General features: G+C 37.7%; 1 protein-coding gene across 1 annotated transcript in view; it reads left to right on the top strand.

Annotated features, from left to right (window-relative positions):
• Mettl16 (methyltransferase 16, RNA N6-adenosine) overlaps positions 1-21,217 on the top strand; it is an 84,768-nt gene that overhangs the window by 16,501 nt on the left and 47,050 nt on the right. Inside the window, exons 3-5 of the mRNA XM_076871685.1 lie at positions 4,531-4,730; positions 9,975-10,115; positions 19,812-19,927. Coding sequence (XP_076727800.1) covers positions 4,531-4,730; positions 9,975-10,115; positions 19,812-19,927 — 457 coding nt within the window. The remainder of the gene's footprint in view (positions 1-4,530; positions 4,731-9,974; positions 10,116-19,811; positions 19,928-21,217) is intronic.

The following is a 21,217-nucleotide window of genomic DNA, read 5'->3' as shown; positions in this document are numbered from 1 at the left end:
GGGGTACAACAAAGTCAGGGATAAGGTTTCAGGACGGAGTCTTGCTTCCTGATGTCTTGTAGTCAGCAGGTTGATTGACATCTTGGAGAGTCACACCCATCTCAGCTGCTATGTGGACCACTGCAGAGAGGGATAGAAATTCACACTGTCCCTGGTCAATTGACCATAAATTATATTCACTGGTCATTCCCAGACACCAAATGTTTCTATCCACTAGGCATCCATGTGTGGTGACCCACGTGCAACCCATGTGTGGCTCGTGACAGATCTTATTTTCAATTCTTTTTTTCCTTCATTTTAAAAACTTGAAGTTGCATATATTTAAGGACACATATATTTATTGGTGTGTGTGAATGTATGTGTGTGTGTTCTTTTTTGTGGTAATGGGGATTTTTATTTTGAGTCAGGGTCATAGTATGTGGTCTTTTGTGACTTTTTCTTGACTTTTAAACATATCTAAGTCTTTCATTAAAAAAATTAATAAAGCCTCTCCATTAATCTACTACTACTATTCCATCTTTCTTTTTTCCTTTACAATCCAACTTCTTAAAAGAATTATATGTATGCCGGGTGTGGTGGCACTTACTTGTTGTTTTAGACAGCTTTTTTGCTGCTGTAGCTAAAGGATCTGACCAGAAAACAACTATAGAGTGGGGAAAAGTGTATTTGAGGGCTCACAATTTCAGAGGTCTTAGTCCATAGAAGGCTGGCTCCATTTCTCAGGGCCTGAGATGAGGCTGAACATCATGGTGGGAGAAGGTGGTGGAGGGAAGCAGCTCATATCATGGTGATGAAGAAGCAGAGAGAGGGCGGGGGCTGAAACTCAGTGGCAGCATGCTTGCCTAGTATGTGAGAGGCACTGGGTTTGATTTTCATCACCGTATATAAAAATAAAGGTCCATTGACAAAAAAAAAAAAAAAAAAAAAAAAAAAGGAGGAGGATGAGGAGGAGGAACTATTAAAAAAAGTAGGGCTGGGGTTGTGGCTCAGTGGCAGAGTGGTTGCCTTATATGTGTGAGGCACTGGGTTCAATCCTCAGCACCACATAAAAATAAACAAATAAAATAAAGGTATGCATATTCTCTCCATCTATAACTACAAAAAAAAAAAAAGAAGAAGAAGAGGAGGAGGAGGAAGAGAAGGAGAAGAAGGAGAGAATCCATTGGCTAGATAAAAATATATACCCAAAGCCACGCCCCAATTCCTACCTCCTCCAGCTATACCTTACCACTTAGTTACCACTCAATCCCCATCAAGATTAAATCACTGATTGGGTTAAGATTCTTAAAATCCAGTCATTTCTCCTTTGAACCGTCTTGCATTGTCTCACACTTGAGCTTTTGGGGGACACCTCACATCCAAACCATAACACTTGTAATCTCAGAGACTGGGGAGGCTGATGCAAGAGGATCATGAGGTCAAGCCAACTACAGTAATTTAGTGAGACCCTGTCTCAAAATAAAAAGGACTGGGGATGACTTCATGGTTAAATGCCCCTGGGTTCAATCCCTGATACTGCATCCCCTCCCCTCAAAAAAGGAATTATTTGTTTTTATTGTCTTTTTCCCCACCATAATCTTTTAATTTGTAGCTCATTCTGGGTGGTTTCTTCTCTCTCTCTCTTTTCTCCTTTTTTTTTTTTTTGTACTAGGAGTGTGATTTCTATTTTTTTTTTTTTTTTAGTTGTAGTTGGACCCAGTGCCTTTATTTATTTATCTGTTTTTGTAGTTGTAGATGGACATCATGCCTTTATTTATTTTTAATAGTAGTTTTTTCCTCCTCCTCCTCCTCCCTCCTTCCTCCTCCCTCCTCCTCCTCCTTCTTTCTTCTTTCTTCTTTCTTCTGTTGTCAATGGACCTTTATTTTATATGTGGTGCTGAGAATTGAACTCTGCCTCACACATGCTAGGCAAGCACCCTACCATTGAACCACAACTCCAGCCCCTCAGTTGACTTTTGAGCAAGAGGTTATGCTCCTTCTACTGTTCTCCTTCATGGACACCCTCCTCTTCGTCTTCTCTGGTACCATATTGCTCTTGCTTTCCTTGTTATCACTGTGGCCTCCTTTGGTCTCCTTGTGGAGCTTTCTCTATAATGACTGTACGTATTGCTGCTAAAGAATTCCTCAAGGCTTTCTTTAAATTTTTGTTTCCCCCTACTTGGCACTGGAGATTGAATCCAGGGGCACTCTCACTTTTATAAAAGTTCTGGATTGGGGGATAAATTGTAATGTTCGTTCTAATTATAAGGCACTAGGAATTTGGCCTCTATCTTCCTCTCCAGCATCATCTTGAACTGTGTGCACTTGCTTTGCCATATGCATTTTAGGCATAGAATGTTATGTTCCCTTGCCCCATTTTCTTTCCTGTGTTATTTTTTTTTCTACTCCCAGCTATCTATCTCTGCAGGGAAACCTTGCCTGACCTTCTTAAGACAGATTAATTCATTAACTGGGTCTCATAGCACCTTCTACCTATTTTTTACAGTATTTATCACAGAGTTTTACATGTGTATTGGATGCAAAGCTGTCCTTTACCAGACTGTGCTTGCTTATTGCAACTGATAAAAATGTCTGTTGAATGAAGAATGGAATGCATGCCAGCTATCATAACTTCTTAAAAATTCTAACCTACTCTATATAACTCAGGTATATTAAGTAGCAATAAAGAGAGGGAAGCATTTTTATACTTCACCTTTAAAAGTATGGAGTAAGCTGGGAATATAGCTCAGTGGTAAAGTGCTTGCCTATCATGTGCAAGGCCCTGGGTTCAATCCCTAGTACTTAAATAAAAGAATGAAAATTAAGAAGTCAGCCAAGCTTGGTGGTGCATGCCCGTAATCCCAGGAATTTGGGAGGCTGGAAGCTGGAGGCTGAGGCAGGAAGATCACAAGTTCAAGGTCAGTGTAGGCAACTTAATAAGTTTCTCAGTAACTTAGCAAGACCCTGTCTCAAAATTAAAAATAAAAAGTATTGGGGATGTCACACAGTAGTAAGGTGCCCCTGGGCTCAATCCTCAATACTAAGAAACAAAACCTACAGAGTAACCAAATATACCCACTTTTTTTACATTTCTACTGTTTACAATAGAGGGTCCAACCTGTCAGCCTGTGAGTTGTACAACATTTAGTTATTATTTACTGACCATATAGATTTTAAGAATAGAAGAAATTTTGTATGAAAATAAAGATTGCTGGTTTTGTTTAAATGTAATAGAGATCTGGCAAACTGGGCTGGCAAACCCACTTGATGTTAATTAATTACCTTGAAGTGGATGTGGCTATATTCTTTGAAATGGTCATTTGTGTCATCTGGCATAGTACTGCAAAAAGCATAGTCATTGAGCTGGCCATGAAAGTCAGGCATGGTGGCACATGCCTGTAATCCTTCCTGCTATAGAGGCTGAGGCAGGAGGTTTGCTGAAATCCTGCCTCAAAGTGAAATATAGAAATGGCTGGGGATATGTATGTAAATCAGTGTACTGCCCCCCCCCCAAAAAAAAAAATTGACTGCTCATGCCAGGCAAGCACTCTACCGCTGATGTTGGGGATTGAACCCAGAGGCACTTTACCATGGAACTACATCCCTAGACCTTTTTATTTTTCATTTTCAGATAGGGTCTCGCTGAGATTTTGAGGCTGGCCTGGAACTTGCAATTCTGCCTCAGTCTCCCAGGTTGCTGAGATTACAGGTGTGCACTACTGCCCCTGGTTTTTTCATTTTAAGACTGTCCTGCTTGGGCTGGAGATGTGGCTGAAGCGGTAGCGCGCTTGCCTGGCATGCGTGCAGCCCAGGTTCGATCCTCAGCACCACATACAAATAAAGATGTTATGTCCGCCGAAAACAAAACAAACAAAATATTAAAAAATTCTCTCTCTCTCTCTCTCTCTTTAAAAAAAAAAAAAGACTGTCCTGTTAAGTTGCTTAGTCTGTCCTTGAACTTGTGATCTTCCTGTCTTAGTTTCCAGAATACCTGGAAGTACAGGCATGTGTCATCCTGCCTTTCTTTGCATTTTAAAGTATGATTTTCAAAGAATACTGCTGTCAAACGATGTTAATGATAATAGTAAAATATAACTAGCGTTTGTAATATAGTTACTATGTACCAGGCATTATGCTAAGTACTTTTCACTGATAATACACAGCAGCACTGTAGTACAGGTACTTCTACCCTCATTTTACAGTTGAGGAAACAGTCTCATGGAGGTAAATAACTTGTCCGAAGTCACATAGCTAAGTAAGGGGGCAGTGAGGAATGAGAACAGAGGCATAAAATCTCTGTGCTTGATGTGCATTATTTTTGGTGATTTATTATTTTATGATTTACATACATATCCCCAGCCATTTCATATGCTGTGAGGGTGTTAAACACCCAGGTATGTATGCCACTGTGCTGGAAGCTGTAGACACCTATTTGTGTGTGAGTTTTTTATGAAATTTAGATGGGTCTTTGGTAATGCCTGGTGGCCATAGAGCTTGTACATTATAGTGAATCTTAGTAATGAGTTTTCTTTCTTTTTCTTCACCCCACAGTGTTAATTTTAAAGACCCTGAAGCAGTCAGAGCTCTGACTTGTACTCTCCTAAAGGAAGATTTTGGACTTTCTATTGATATTCCCCTGGAGAGACTAATTCCCACAGTTCCTTTGAGACTCAATTATATTCATTGGGTGGAAGATCTGATTGGTCATCAGGACTCTGACAAAAGTACTCTCCGAAGAGGAATCGACATAGGTATATAGTTTTAAATTCTTTTGTGGCTAAACGTAAGTTTCAAAAGTTTTTTAAGGCCAAATTCTTAATAAACTACTGAGTATTTGTTGTGTGAAAGAAGCTGGCCTAGTTTAATTACTGTTCTTATCCACTATACTTGGGCTTTTCTGCCGTAGATTTCTCCTGAGAAGGGGTTTTCGGCTCCAAACAGGGAGCAAGGTGGTAAAAGAGGGGGTACAGGATGAAAGTGAGGCTCTTGTCTTAGCTTTGCAGATTTCCACATTGATTTCCATGACTGTTGGGCCTTATCTTTACTCTGAATCAATTGGTGTTAGTATAGACATCATCATACTGAGGTTTTATGGCAATGGCCAGTTAATAAAAGATTATGTGGGCCTGAATACTTTTGGGAATCTTTTGGGTGATTATTTGTAGAGAGGGTATTTAATCCAAGATTAAAGTCAGGAAAAAGTTGAGTTCATGTAAGATGTTCTTATAAATAAAGATGTCTTTTTCTCTCTCTTTCTTTCTTTCTTTTGAAATATTTTATTTATTTATTTTTATGTGGTTCTGAGACTCGAACCCAGGCCCTTGCATATGCTATGCCAGTGCTCTACCATTGAGCCACAACCCCAGCCCCTGAATTTCTTCTTTTTTTTTTTTTTTTAATTTTTTTTTTTTTTGTAGTTGGACACAATACCTTTATTTTACTTATTCATTTTTATGTGGTCTAAGGATCGAACCCAGGGCCTCATGCATGCTAGGCAAGTGCTCTATTGCTGAGCCACAAACCCAGGGCATCTTTATTTCTTAATGGTTTGTTTTACTCATTGTTTTTATTTGATAGGGTTTTAATTTTTTTCTTTTAATCCTTTGTCCTTAACTAATTCTTTATAGGAAAGATTGAATTAACAGCTCTGTGTCTGTTTCTAGATATAGTATAGTTAATGTTCACAATGTGTCGATGGTAGTAAATGTGTAACTTTGACATTTGCTTGCATTTTCAGTGAACTCTTTGAGTCTTCATCTTACATGACCTTTTCAACAGCATTTTTTTTCCTTCTCCTTTCTTTCACGCACTGTTCTCCATTTGCTTCCATGGCAACAGTCTCCTCTGGTTTTCCTTATTCATTTCTACTCCCTCTTCTTTCACTTTTCAGGCTTACCTTCCTGTTCTGACTGTTTGATACTGATAATCCTTACTTAAGGCCCAGTCTTTAGCCTTTTCTCATTCAGCACCCTATCCTAGCAATTTCACTCATGTCTGTGACTTTACTACCTCCATGCAAATAAGTCCCATATTTATATATTCTTTCTTTTTTTTTTTTTAAAGAAAGAGGGAGAGAGAGAGAGAGTTTTAATATTTATTTTTTAGTATTTGGCGGACACAACATCTTTGTATGTGGTGCTGAGGATCGAACCCGGGCCGCACGCATGCCAAGCGAGCGCGCTACCGCTTGAGCCACATCCCCAGCCCTATATATTCTTTCAATTTGGATTGTTTTTTCTTTTCCTTTTCCCCACAACACCTTTATTCTATTTACTAAATATAGTGCTAAGGATTGAACCCAGGGCCTCAAACTTGCTAGGCAAGCACTCTACCACTGAGCTATAGCCCCAGCCCCATGGATTGCTTTTCCTTGACCTCTGATCTCATACACCTAAGAAACTTGGATATCTGAAAAATGTGCCAGACTTGCTATGTCCAAGACCAAAACATAGTGTTTCTTACTAGTCCCAGTATTTCAGTGAATCTACCACAATCCACTCTGTCATCCTTGATATTTCTCATTCTTACTGAGAATATTCTTCACTATTTCCTGTTGATTCTTTTGTTTGTCAGGGGACTGGGTCTTACTGTGTTGCCCAGGCTTATTTCAAATTCCTGGACTTAAGTGTTCCTCCTGCCTCAGTTTTTTTTTTTTTTTTTTTTTTTGTGCTGCTAGAGCCTGAACCCAGGGACTTGTTCATGCAAGGCAAGCACTCTACCAACTGAGCTTATATCCCCAGCCCTCTGGCTTTCTTAAGTCAATCTTTCTCCCTTCCTTCCTTCATTCCTTCCTCCTTCCTAGCCTCACACATATTAGGCAAGCACTGTACTACTGAACCATATCCCCAGCTCCCTTAATATTTCTTAAATCATCTACTTCTGTCTCCACTGCTATCATCCCCAATCCAAGTTATCATCATCTTTTACCTTATCTACAGGATAACTTCTCAGCTGATATCTTGTCATCCACTCAATTATCCTTCCATTCTGTTCTCTGCCCTGCATTCATAAAATATCTATAACTCCACATCTGATTGCATTTTCACCACTTTAATGGGTTATTAATGCTTTTGTGGCAAACACCCAAAACTTTAAATTGGCCTTTTAGATTTACCTTTGTATGATCCTTGCCTTCTTCTGAAGGCCTCTCTAAGCCCATCTTATATGGTTCTTTCCCTGTCCTACCCCTCCCTTTATGTACTAAGGTTGAACCCAGGGGTGCTCTACTACTGAGCTATATCCCTAGCCCTTTTTATTTTTTATTTTGAGACAGGGTCTTATTAAGTGGCTGAGGTTGGCCTTGAACTTGTGATCCTCCTGTCTCAGCCTCCTGAGTAGCTGGAATTACAGGTGTATACTATTCTCCCCACACATTGCTTTGTTTTCTATCTTTTTTTTAGATTCTTCTAATAAGGCACCATAGCCCCCAGAACTTTGTATGTTATTTCCTGTGCCTGGAACTTCCCTCATCATTACCTGTTTATTCTTATTTATATAATACTGTACATGACAACTCAAGAAAAGCTTTCTCTGACCTTCCAGGCTAACACAATTTCCTTGGTTATAATCAGTGTTTCAGAAAGCCTTGTTTCTTTCTTCATGGCATTTATTTCAGTTTAAAACTGTACTGTTTTCAATTTTTTGACTAATGTTAATTTTTGGTTATTATAATATTTCAAAGCTAGCAAAGTTTCTGGCATATAATATTTGTCCAATAAATGATTTATTGAGTGTTGCTGGATAAATACATCATTCTTTTCACATTCAAAATTTGAGCACTCCATATGAGCTTAAGCACTGTAAAAACATTGGGATTTTTTCTTAAAGTTCTTACCCTTTTATATTCATGGCAGAGAACTGGTGGATGGTTCTAGAAAGCTTTGATAGCTTAACAGCCTATTTGGTACAAACTTGATTTTAATTATGCCTCAAACTCTCTAAAATAGCACTTGGGGATATAGGAAGTTAATGGATTTTAGCTCTTCACAAGGGGCAATGCTTGCTGAAATCATAGTCAATCTAATTAGGGTTTTATATAAATTCTTCCCCCAGACTCCATCAGTTTGCTCTAATTCTATGATTATTACTTTCCATTTATATTTATCATTATAAAGATTATTACCCACTTAAAAGATGTCATTTGTCTTTCTGAGGGCATTAGAATGTCAGAATGCAAGTTTTTTTGGTCTTGAGAATTGAGACAAAACTTTTTTGGGGGTGGGCAGAAAGTAGATCTTTTACCTACATTTATTACCCTGGAGGTAAGCACACTTTTATTTGAAATGAAATTGTAGTATGAAGAGAGAGGCAATTGTATGAGAGTCAAGGGCCTGGAACCTGATCTGGATTTTTTTATTACAGAGCTGAAAGGGCTACTGACATTTTCTTATTCCAGATGACTCTGGTTCACCAGAATTGCCAGCAGAGCTAAATAATTGTGGGTTCTGAGAGGACCCTCCTTCCCTCCTCCACATCTAACAAATCCCTGAGGAGTAGTTTGCCCAAACTGCTTAGGCCCAGGAGACTTGGACAGCAGTCATTATGACCGTCAAAGAGCTAAAATGTTGCAGCCATGAATCATCCTGTCTTTTCCTAACATGTTCAGAATATCTCCCTTGGGTTTCCTCTGGGTTAGGAGCTCCTCCAGCCTCTAATGCTTCCTGCCAGATCACTAGGAACTAGAATGGAACCAGGATGTGGTTAGGGGAAAATAGATCTGAAGTGGCTGGTTTAGGCTGATTGCTGGGTTAGCCCTTCAGGAGAAACACTGACTTTCCTTCTCTCAAATATACTCTCTAGGATCTAATTGGCCAAGATTAGACAGTGGTTTAAGGCAATATTTGTGGTTAGTATATAGACCAGTCCAGGACTAGTGATTCTTCATGTCAGTTTAGGACTGAACCCTAGTTGGTTAAAGAATAATTTTTGCCTGGAGCATTTATCTGTGAATATCTCCTTGTGGTGGGGCTAGCCTAAGACTGATGTTTTGGATCCAAATGAAATATTTTTCCGTGTCTCTGCATCTAAAAAAATGGTTGTCTTTAGTTTTGTTTGTTTAATTTTTTTCTTTAAACTTTTGATTTCATTCAGGTGACAATTTATGGAAATGTGGGGAATTGGACCGTCTGATGTTGTGAAAAATTTGCACCCTATATATTTTGTTCTGCTTTTTGGAGAATGGGATGTGTACATTGATCTGTTTTAAGATGTTGCTATGATATTTTAACAGATAGGATTTAAAAAAAAAAAAAAGAAAATTGAGTTTGTGAGATTTAAAATGATGACTTTTTTTTTGGTCGTACCCAGGTTCACTACCCACTGAGCCACATCTCCAACTCTTTTTTATATTTTATTTAGACACAGGGTCTTGCTGAGTTGCGTAGAGCCTTGCTAAGTTGCTGAAGCTGGCCTTGAACCTATGCTCCTCCTGCCTCAGCTCCTGAACTGCTGGGATTATAGGTGTGTGCCACCGCACATGGCCAAATGACGTCTTTTTTTAAAGTATTAAATTAAATTGAATTTGGACCATTTTTGCTTAGTCAATTTTATATTTCTTGACCTTCATTGGTGTAAACTTCATTTTACATACAACACACTAATGAGGAGGACAGCAAGGGTTCTGTCTTCTATGGAGCCTAACTCTACTTACAAGTAGAGTTAACATATATGAAATGGAGAACCCAGGAGCATAGTATGAACCAGTTTTTTATTTATGGGTATATATATGTATATATATTTTTCTTTCTCTCTCTTTCGTAGATGGATACAATATCTTTATTTTATTTATTTATTTTTAATGTGGTCCCAGGGATGGAACTCAGTGCCTTATGCATGCTACGCAAATGCTCTGCCACTGAGTCACAACCCTGGCCCCCCAGCTTGTGATTTAAACTGTTAAAGCTATGAGAAATCTGAGAAGAAAAGAATGATGTTCTCATTGTTATTTTCACATTTCTTTCATGTGTAGAATGTGTTCTAAATTTTTATTTTACTAGGTACTGGGGCATCCTGCATCTATCCCTTACTTGGAGCAACCTTAAATGGCTGGTATTTCCTTGCTACAGAAGTGGATGATATGTGTTTCAACTACGCAAAGAAAAATGTGGAACAGAATAACTTATCTGATCTCATAAAAGGTTAGCTTAACAGAATAAATTCCCCTTCAGGCTTTGTTTATTAACCTAAGTTAACATGTCTTGTTATCTTTGGCTTTAATATACAGACTTTGATAATTAAAAAAAAATGACACATTGTAATTGGGTTTGCTGTTTTAACACCAGAATTAAAAAAAAAAAAAAAAAGTAAGTACAGTTGATCCACATTGTTTCTGGGTTCTCTCTGAATTTTCCTACTTGCTGAAATCAGTTTATTTAAGTAGATTTTCTTGAATCTTTTTAATTTGCCTATGTCCTTAAGTGGTTTTGGTTTGTATTTTAACATACTTTATTTTATAGAGAAGTTCATAGCAAAATTGAGTGAAAGGAACGCTTGAGGTGCTAGTGACTGAAATTGCCGAGCCTGGCCTCAAACTTGTAATTCTCCTGTCTCTGCCTCTCAAGTAGCTGGGATTGATTACAGGTGCACTACTGCACCTGGCGGAGTCCTTCATGTATTTTGGATAGTAGTTCTTTATTACATATTTTCTGCAAATATTTTCTTGTAGCCTGGTACTTCTCTTTTTATTCTCTTGAATAAAAGCAAAAATTTTCATAGAGCAAAAATTTTAATTTTAATGAGGTCTAGCTTATTGATTCTTTCCTTTATGAATCATGCCTTTGGTGTTTTATCTAAAACATCATCTCCATCTCTAGGATGATCTAGATATTCTCCTATGTTATCTTCTAGGAGTTTTATTGCTTTGCTTTTTGTATTTAGTTCTGTGATCTGTTTTGAACTAATTTTTGTCAAAGGTCTATTTCTAGATTTTTTTTTTTTTAACTTTCTTTTTTCACAGATTTTTAACCCCCGTGGGTTTGTGTTTTTTTTTTTTTTTTTTTTTTGTGTGTGTGTGTGTGTGTGTAAGGGCTGGGGATTGAACTTGGGGCACTCAACCACTGAGCCACATCCCAGCCCTATTTTGTATTTTATTTAGAGACATGGACTTACTCAGTTGCTTAGTGCCTCAATTTTGCTGAGGCTGGCTTTGAACTTTCTATCCTCCTGCCTCAATCTCCTGAGCTGCTGGGATTACAGGTGTGCGCCACCATGCCCAACTCTCCCATGTTTTTTTATTGGTGCATCATAGTTGCACATAATGGTGGGATTTATTGTTACATATTTGCATATGCACACAATATAACAATATAATTTAGTCAATATTATTTCCTGTTATTTCCCTTTCATTCTCTTCCTCCCTTTCCCTGGTCCCTTTCCTCTTCTCTGCTGACTTCCCTTTGATTTTCTTTTCCTTTTCCTCTCTAGCTTCCACATATGAGAGAAAACATGCCACCCCTGACTTTCTGAGTTTGGTTTATTTTGCTTAACATAATTGTGCCGCAGTCTGGCTGGGCACAAAATCACGAGCCACTCACAGCCTTGTAGATTCAAACAGCAATTCTTTATTCCCGAACTCACACCGACACTCTACACACGTTCTGGGGGAAATCCAAGTTCTGGGCCAAATCCACGTACTCCACCAGGCTCTGAATCCCAAATACTCTCTGAATCCTGCGAGAACTCAACGGAACTCAAGGAGTGGGCGCTGCCTGAGGCAGCAGGATACGCCCTAATCCCAGCAGGATACACCCTAAACCTGGATCCACCCTGGTCCTTGAGCAAGGTCACCTTACGTGCAATGTCACTGCAAATGACCTGGGTCCAATATAGAGAGTCCTTCCTCTAAGCAACATTGGATAGGCTGACAAAGAAATTGCCATGCGTCATTCCTACTTGGCAATGGCTCTCAGCATCTCCCCCCTTCTGATTAATTAAACAACAAGCAACGTGGCTTAAGAACCGTGCCTGGTAGGTTGTCCAATTCAACATATGGTTCTTACCCATCATGGGAAAAACTGACCTCTAGGCATCAGCCTCCTGTCTTAGGTTGATACCACTGCAATTGGATCATACCCGTCACTGACTACCAGTCCAGCATACAGCCATACTTGTGGATAGGCCTATGCACCAGTGGGGGGGTGAGGTTCTTGCCTCACCTCTGTTGACCCCCAAATTTGGCCTTGGTGCCAGTGGGGGGGTGAGGTTCTTTGCCTCACCTCTGTTGGCCCCCAAATTTTAGACCATCACTAGCAGAAGGGAGGAGGATACAGAAATGCCACGACACCAAGCCAATTGACGGCTCCTTTGGAAAAATTGCATCACTGGTGACACCATCAGCAAAGATATACCAGCACTACCACAATTCGCTGCACCAAACGATAGTTCACAATGCATACAAGTGATACATAGTCCAGGCAAGTTCTGCAAGCAGTTCAAAGCGGAGGAATCTATCAATATGTCCATTTCCTCCCAAAGTAAATCGAGTCCTTGATTGAGCATTACTTGTTGAGTTATATACATTGATGCATCAGTTTATACAGTGATAGCTATCATAGAAGCTGTAGTTTTTTGTTTTATCTTTGTCTTCACCGGCACTGGGATGGAGATAGGAATTCTGGCAATGATGCTAAAGAGACATTATCCTGAACAGAATTATTAAATATAATGAAAAGTAAAGGTGAAAGTAAACAAACAGATCTGTTAACCTCCTTTAAAAACAATCCTTAACAGCTGTTTACCTAATTTGAATCAAACCATTTAAATCACGTGATTAAAAAAAATAATTCGGATCCATTTTTTCATGAGTGCTCCTCATATATGAAATATGGACATATGCACATACAGACATACAACACAAAACAGAAGTGTGCACACATAACATACAACACATAAGACAATAGTAAAGGCCTTGTAGCTTTACCTAGGTGAAATTTCCATTGCAATGTTTAAAAACTCCACAGTCAAAAAGTAAAACTGATCAAAAAAACATTAACCTAAGTTTGTATGAGTTCAAAAAATAAAATAGAACTTTATGATGTGGGAAAAGGCAATAATAAAATAGATATTGAAAAAAAGCACCCTGGTTAATCACTGTTGCAGATGTAAGAATAGCCAAGCTGAAGCTCTAGATATCAGCTGTTATGGATTTGAGTCAAATCATCTTCTTTTTGGTCTGTAGAAATTGCTTTGGTTAATCTCTCTGGAATCCAAATCGGTTGCTGTTCTCCCTGTGGAAACACACAAACAGAACCCCGACTCCAGACAATCACTGGGTCAGGACCTTTCCATTGTCCTGTTAGAATATCCTTCCAAAGTACCTTAGGCTTATGTACATTTTTTGGATACATATGCCTTTCCGCAGCACTAAGTCCTGATGAATCCAAATTTAAAAAGTTTAGAGTAAAAAGGGTAATTTTAAGTTTATCTTTGGGGGATATATACCCTTTAAAGATCCTTTTAAATTTAAGTCTTTCAAAAGCATTCTGCCTTAGTTTTTAGAATTATTTTATTCCTTTTAATTTTTTGATGTGGTTTTAAACCAATTTCCTCCTAGTTTAACGTTTTCTAAATTGGCTCTTGTCTGTAAATTTTAACACTCTCATCTGTGATTTCTAATTTCTGCACCACCAGAAATTAAAGTTGATGGGCTTTTTGAAAAAAAATTACTAATAATCTCCTTGTTCTTCTATTTTATTCAATATTTGACTTTAAACTTCTCTCTTCTACCTTTTTCTATCTTGAATGTCTGTATCTAATAGTTGTCTTAGCTTTTTGTATTTTCTATCTGAAATACCTTTACTTGACATTTTCAACCATTTTCTATCTTATTTCTATCTTCTAGTTTTTTTTTTGTTGTTTGTTTTTCCCTAAGGTTTGTACGTTCACCCTTAGTTGCATAATTGCATAATGTTTTTAATTTTTTCTTTTTAAAGAATTCAACCTTAATTTTATTATTCATTTATTTTTTATGTGGTGCTGAGGATTAAACCCAGGGCCTCACCTGTGCCATGCAAGGGCTTTACCACTGAGCCACAACCCAGGCCCATAACTTTTTTTTTTTAAACTCAGGGGTGGTTCTTCTTGCCACTGAGCTAGGTCCTCAGGTCACCCTCCCACCTTTTTTTTTTTTTTTTTTTTTTAAATGCTTGTTGATGGACCTTTATTTTTTTAACATGCTGTGCTGAGAATTGAACTCAGTGCCTCACAACATGCTAGGCAAGCACTTTACCACTGAGCTATAGCTACCTAGCCCTGTCCCCAGCCCTTTTTGAGGCAGAGTATCACTAAGTTGTTTAGGCCTTGCTGTGTTGCTGAAGCTGGCCTTGACTTGTGATCCACCTGCCTCAGCCTCTCAAGTAGCTGGGATTACAGGCATGTGCCACTGTGCTGGACAATATAATATTCTCAAGTTCCACCCATTTTCCTGCAAATGACATAATTTCAGTCTTTGTGGATGAACAAAATTCCATTGTGTATATATACTACATTTTAAAAATCTATTTTTCCATGCATAGATCCCTAGACTGGTTCTGTAGTTTGGCTATTGTGAATTGTGCTGCTATTAACATGGGTAATCAGCCGGGCATGGTGACACATGCCTGTAATCCCAGCAGCTCAGGAGGCTGAGGCAGGAGGATTGTTATTTCAAATCCAGTCTCATCCAATGTGAGGTGCTAAGCAACCTAGTGAGACCCTGTCTCTAAATAAAATACAAAATAGGGCTGGGGATGTGACTCAGTGGTTGAGTGCCCCTGAATTCAATCCCCAGTACCCAAACAAATAAACAACAAGGATATTCCTATATTGCTATAGTATGCTGACTTTAATTCTTTAGGCTAAGTACTGAGAAGTGGTATAGCTGGGTAATATGGTGGTTCCATTTCTAATCTTTTGAGGAACCTTGATATCAATTTTCATGGTTGTTGTACTAATTTATAGTTCTGCCCAAAGTGTTCCTTTTTCTCCACATCCTCTCCAGCATTTATTATTGTTTGTGTTCTTGATGACTGCCATTCTAACTGGAGTGACATGAAATCTCGGTGTAGTTTTGATTCACATTTCCCTAATTGTTAATCATGTTGAAATTTTTCATGTTTGTTGGCTATTTGTATTTCTTTTGAGGAGTGTCTATTCAGTTCATTTATTAATCAGGTTGTTTTTGTGATGTTAAGTTTTTTGAGTTCCTTACATATTCTGAATATTAATCCTCTGTCAGAAGAGTAGTTAGCAAAGATTGTTTTCCCATTCTGTAGGTTCTTTCTTCACATTCCTGCTTGCTTTCTTTGCTGTGCAGGAGTTTTTTAATTTGATGCCATCCTATTTATTAGTTCTTTAGATTATTTTCTGAGTCTTAGGGGTCTTATTAAGATATCATTTCCATGGGGCTTGGGTTGTGGTTAGTGGCAGAGTGCTTGCCTCACACATGTGAGACACTGGGTTTGATCCTCAGCACCACATAAAAATAAGTAAATATAATAAAGATATTAAAAAAAAAAGATTATCGTTTCCTGCTCCTATTTGTTGGAATTTTCGTTTGTTTGTTTTTTCTTTTTCTGGCACCAGGGATTGAATCCAGGTGTGCTTAAGTACTGAGCCACATCCCCAGTCCTTTTTAATATTTTATTTAGAGACAGGGTCTCATTGAGTTGTTTGGTTCCTTTCTGTGCTGAGGCTGGCTTTGAACTTGAAAGCTTCCTATCTCAGCCTCCCAGGCTGCTGGGATTATAGGCGTGCACCACTGAGCCTGGCTACAATATCTTTTTTTATGCCAGTACCATGCAGTTTTTTTTTTACTATAACTCTGTAGTGTAATTTGAAATTGGGTGTTGTGATTCCTCTTGCATCACTGTTCTTGCTCAGGATTGCTTTGGCTGTTCAGGGGCTTTTATTCTTCTATATGAATTTTAGAACTGTTTTGTATAATTCTGTAAAGAATTGGTCTTCTGATGGGGATTGTGTTGAATCTGTATCTCATTTTTGGTAGTATGACCATTTTAACAATAATAATTCTGCCTATCCCTGAACATGGGAGGTCTTTCCATCTTCTTGTGTCTTCAGTTTCTTTCTTGTGGTTCCCCCCCACTCTGCCCCAGTACCAGGGTTTGAACTCAGGAGCACTCGACCACTAAGCCACATCCTCAGCCCTATTTTATATATATATTTTTTTACTTAGAGACAGGGTTTCATTGACTTACTTATTGCCTTGCTGTCATTGATGACGCTGGCTTTGAACTTACCATCCTCCTGTCTTAGCGTCCCGAACCCCTTGAATTACAGGCATGTACCACTGTGCCTGGCAGTGTTCTCTGGTTTTCATAGTAGAATTTTTTTCACTTCCTTAGTTAGATTTATTTCATTTATTTATTTTTGAGGATTTTGTTTTTTAATTGTCAATGAACATATATTTATTCATTTGTTTATTTTTAATACTTTATTTGTTTATTCTTTTTTTAATGTGGTGCTGAGCAGCCAGGGCCTCATACGTGCTAGGCAAGTGCTCTACCACTGAGCCACAACCCCAGCCCCTATTTATTTATTTATTTATAGTGGTGTTGAGAATTGAACCTAGTGCCTCGTGCATGCTAGGCAAGGTCTCTACCACTGAGCTATGGTTCCAGACTATTTTGAGGCTATTTTTAATGACATTATTTTCCTGATTTCTTTCTCAGCAGATTCATTATTTGTGTATAAGAAAACTACTGATTTTTTTTAAAGTTAGTGATTTTTTTTTTTTAGATGTTGATGGACCTTTATTTTATTCATTTATTTATATGCAGTGCTGAGAATCGAACCCAGTGCCTCACACATGCTAGGCAAGCACTGTAGCACTGAGCTACAACCCCAGCCCTAAAACTATTGATTTTTTTTAAAATATATTTTTTAGTTGTAGGTGGACACAATTCCTTTATTTTATTTTTTTTTGTGGTGCTGAGGATCAAACCCAGTGCCCACGTGTGCTAGGCGAGCACTGTACCACTGAGCCATAACCCCATCCCCCAAACTGTTGATTTTTGTATGTTGATTTTATGATTTGTTACTTTGCTGAATTTTTTTTTTTTTTTAATCACCTCTAAAAGTTTTCTGGTGTTTTTTTTTGGGTCTTCTAGATATAGGATCTTGTCATAAGCAAACAGATAATTTGACTTCTTCTTTTCCTATTTGTATTCCTTTAATTTTCTTCTCTTGCCTGATTGCTCTGGCTATATACTTTCAAGAACTATAGTTTCAAGAACTATATTGAACAAGATTGGTAAGAGTGACTATCCTTATGTTGTTCCAGATTTTTAAGGAAATGCTTTTTGTTTTTCCCCCGTTCCGTATGGCTTTGGGTTTGTTGTAGATAGCCTTTACAATTTTGAGGTCAGTTCCTTCTATCCCTGGTTTCTTCATTGTTTTTATAATGAATGGGGTGCTGAATTTTGTGGAAGGCTTTCTTTGCGTCTATTCAGATGCCTATATAAGTTTTTCCCTTAATTCTATTTGAGGTGAATTGCATTTATTGATTTGCATATGTTAAGCCACCTTGCAACCCTGGGATAAGACCAACTTGGTCTTGTTGTACAATCTTCTTAACATGCTGTTGAATATGATTTGCTAATATTTTATTAAGGATTTTTTGCATCTTAAGTTCATCATCTCATGTGGAAAAAATGTACTAGTCATTACAGTTATATTTGTTGAAAAGAAGCTTCATTGTATTGCTTTTGTTCCTTTGTCAAAAATCAGTTGACTGCATTTTTTTTTTAGTTGTAGATGGACACATTATATTTTATTTTATTTATTTTTTTAATGTGGTGCTGAGGATCAAATCCAGTGCCTTACGCATGTGGGGCACGTGCTCAACCACTGAGCTAAAGCCCCAGGCCCTTGACTGCATTATTGTGGTGGGTCTATTCAGAAATAGATCTAGAATCCAGAATTCTCTGTTCTGTTCCATTGATCTATTCTTTCATCAGTGCCATGCTGTCTTGTGTTTTGTAGCTTTCTTCTTCTTTTTTTTTTTTTTTTTTTTTTGTGGTGCTGGGTATTGAACTCAGGGCCTTGTGCATGCAAGGGAAGCACTCTAACAACTGAGCTATATCCCCAGCCCTGTAGCTTTCTTTTTTGTTTCCTTAAATTTTTTCTTTTTTAATTTTTTTTTTTTTTTTTTTTTAGTTGTAGGTGGACACATGACTTTATTTTTCTATGGTGCTAAGGATCGAACCCAGTACCTTAAACGTGCCAGATGAGCGCTCTACCACTGAGCCACAGCCTGAGCCCTTTTTTTTTTTTAAATTTTGAAACAGGATCTCATTAAGTTCCATAGGCTGACTTCTAACTTGTGATTGTCCTGCCTTATCCTCCTGAATTGCTGTACCATTTCTGGCTATCTTTTTTTACCATAGCTTTACAATAAGTCTTAAAGTCAGGTAATAACAGCTTCTTGGCTTTGTTCTTTTAGTATTGTATTGGTTTGTTTGAGTGGTTTTTCTCTCCATATAAACTTTAAATTGGTTTGCTAATAGCTAAAATTTGTTTTTAAACCCAGATAAATACTCAAGGTGCTTTTGTGGTCATTCACAGCCAGGTGCAGAGTAACAAAACATTTCAGTCACCCAGTGTGTACATTTTCATGTATAACTGAAGCAGGCAGTGCTCTGCCTTCTTATCTCAGTTCTAATACTGTGAACAAGTCTTATGTTTGTGGTCTATATAATACCACATTTTTGTGCTTTTTTTGGTGATTTTGCTATTTCAAGTGACTCTTAAATACAGTGTGAAGCGATGTCTTCTCTTTCTAAAGTGCAAGAAGGCTTTGAGGTTTTTTACTGAGAAAATAAGTGCCTTAGATAAGCTTCATTCAGACAAGAGTTACAGTGTTGCTGCCATAAGTTCATTGTTAATCAGTGAGCAATGTATATTAAATGAGGTATGTTTAAACTGAAACACACATAAAGCAAGGTTGCGTATCTATCAGTTAATGAAAATGTGACAAGAGGCTTGCAGAAACCTGATTAACCCTTTATTTCCCCTAACATTAGTGATTCAGTATACATGGCAACTTCATAGAATATAACTATTTTGAATAATGAGAATTGACTATCTGTGAAGTAACATAGTTACCAAGATTTTAAAAGGAAAGAAACTATTGTTGATTAAACTATACTGTCTTTTAAATTTTAGTACATGGAACTATGCTAGCTGTAGTCAAATTCCTTTGTGATCTGTACATTTTATTTTTGTGCCCATTGTGTAGATGAAAATGCTGTTAATTTTTTTCACTAAAGTTGTTTTACTATATCTCTTTAAGAAAGAAATAAAGCTTTTTTGAGTACTATTTAAAATATTGAAAATAGAAATAATAATATTGTTAATACATTTGCTTCAGTCTGTTGCTATGTAGCATATTACTCCAAACAATAAACATTATCTCATCGTTTCTGTTGGTTAGGAATTTGGGTGTGTCTTAATTGGATGGTTCTGAATCACTGTCTTTAATGAGGTTACTTTCAAGTTGTTGGCTATACCTGTCACTTGAAAGATTGGGACAGAATACTTTGATAATGGTTCACTCACATGGCAATTGGAGGGAAACCTTACTTCATTGCCGCCTGGATTTCTACGTGCTTCTAGAGTGTCCTTACAGTATGCCAGGTAGGCCTCTCCTAGAGCAGAATTCAAGACCAACAGCAAGGAAGAAGCCATGCTGCTCTATGACTTAGCTGGTCACTTCTGTCATATTCCAAAGGGTAATTGAATTCTACCTCTTGAAGGGAGTAGTGTCAAAGAATTTGTTCACATATCTTAAAACCACCACCACGTTAATATTAGCTAACAGTTCTTATTTTTTCTCCTAGTGGTAAAAGTGCCGCAAAAGACACTCCTGATGGATGCTCTTAAAGAAAAATCTGAAATAATCTATGATTTTTGTATGTGCAACCCCCCCTTTTTTGCTAACCAATTGGAAGCCAAGGTAAAATGTCTTTTGCTTTAAAGTAGTTGAATGTTTAATTAAATTTGCCTTGTTTACAGAGATGAGAGCAGTTTTTTATTTATAAATTATATCAATTAGGATGCTTTTGGTTTGAAATACTTAAAAACCCAATTCAGATGGACTTAACTAAAGAAAGTTTATTTGGCTTATATATCAGAAAAACACAACAATAGTTTGGTCTTCAGGAACAGTTTGATCAAGGAATTCACAGAATCACCAGGCTGAGGCTCTGTTTTTCCAGGTTTCTCTGATCCTTGGCTGTTTTGTTCTTGGGTTGGTTTATCATGGTCAAGTCATATTTATGGGATTGCTGAGGGTAGAGCTTTTTTCTTTCCCCACCATTGAACTTTTGATTTTTTTTCCACTTGGACCATCTTAGATCATAGTTTACTCCTGGACTAAGCTTGTTGAAGGGAAGAAATTATTATTTTTGTTACCTGTCATTTAATAGTAACTAAATGGCCTATTTTGTCTTTCTAACTTCAGGTGAAAAATATATTTGCTTATAAATATTGAAAGACATGTATGGAGTACAAAGAACTAACACATTAAAAACTCAGTGCTAGGGTTGGGGATGTAGCTCATTGGTAGAACACTGGCCTAGCATGTGTAGGATCCTGGAATCAGTCCCTAGCATTGCAAAACAAAAACAAACAAAAAATTTTCCATGATATAACATATTACTGATTTAACCTGTGTGGTTTTTTTTTTTTGTACTGGGGATTGAACTCAGGGGCACTTGACCATTGAGCCTCATCCCCAGCTCTATTTTATATTTTATTTAGGGCAGGATCTTACTGAGTTGCTTAGTGCTTCACTTTGCTGAGGCTGGCTTTGAACTCGCAATCCTCCTGCCTCAGCCTCCTGAGTTTCTGGGATTATAGGCGTGTGCCACTAGGCCCAGCTAACCTGAGTCTTTATTATCTAGTGAAACCTTTGTGTTAATAATGAAGAATGACTAGTATTAATCAGAGGAAATCAGGGGTATGTATGCTTAAAACTTTTGAGAGAATAAATTGTTTTTAGAATTACTCAGATATGGGCTGGGGATGTTGCTCAAGCAGTAAGTAGCACCCTCGCCTGGCATGCGTATGGCCCGGGTTCGATCCTCAGCACAAACAAAGATGTTGTGTCTGCCGAAAACTAAAAAATAAATATTAAAATAAATTTTCTCTCTCTCTCTCTCTCTTTCTGTCTCTCTCTCTCTTTCTCTCTCTCTCTTCAAAAAAACAAAACAAAACAAAAAAGAGAATGACACAGATACCCTAA

This window comes from Callospermophilus lateralis, chromosome 11 (genome assembly GCF_048772815.1).
Source record: "Callospermophilus lateralis isolate mCalLat2 chromosome 11, mCalLat2.hap1, whole genome shotgun sequence".
Classification (NCBI taxonomy): Eukaryota; Metazoa; Chordata; class Mammalia; order Rodentia; family Sciuridae; genus Callospermophilus; species Callospermophilus lateralis.
The sequence above is the reverse complement of the archived record's forward strand: the minus strand, read 5'-3'. Positions and strand labels throughout refer to the sequence as shown.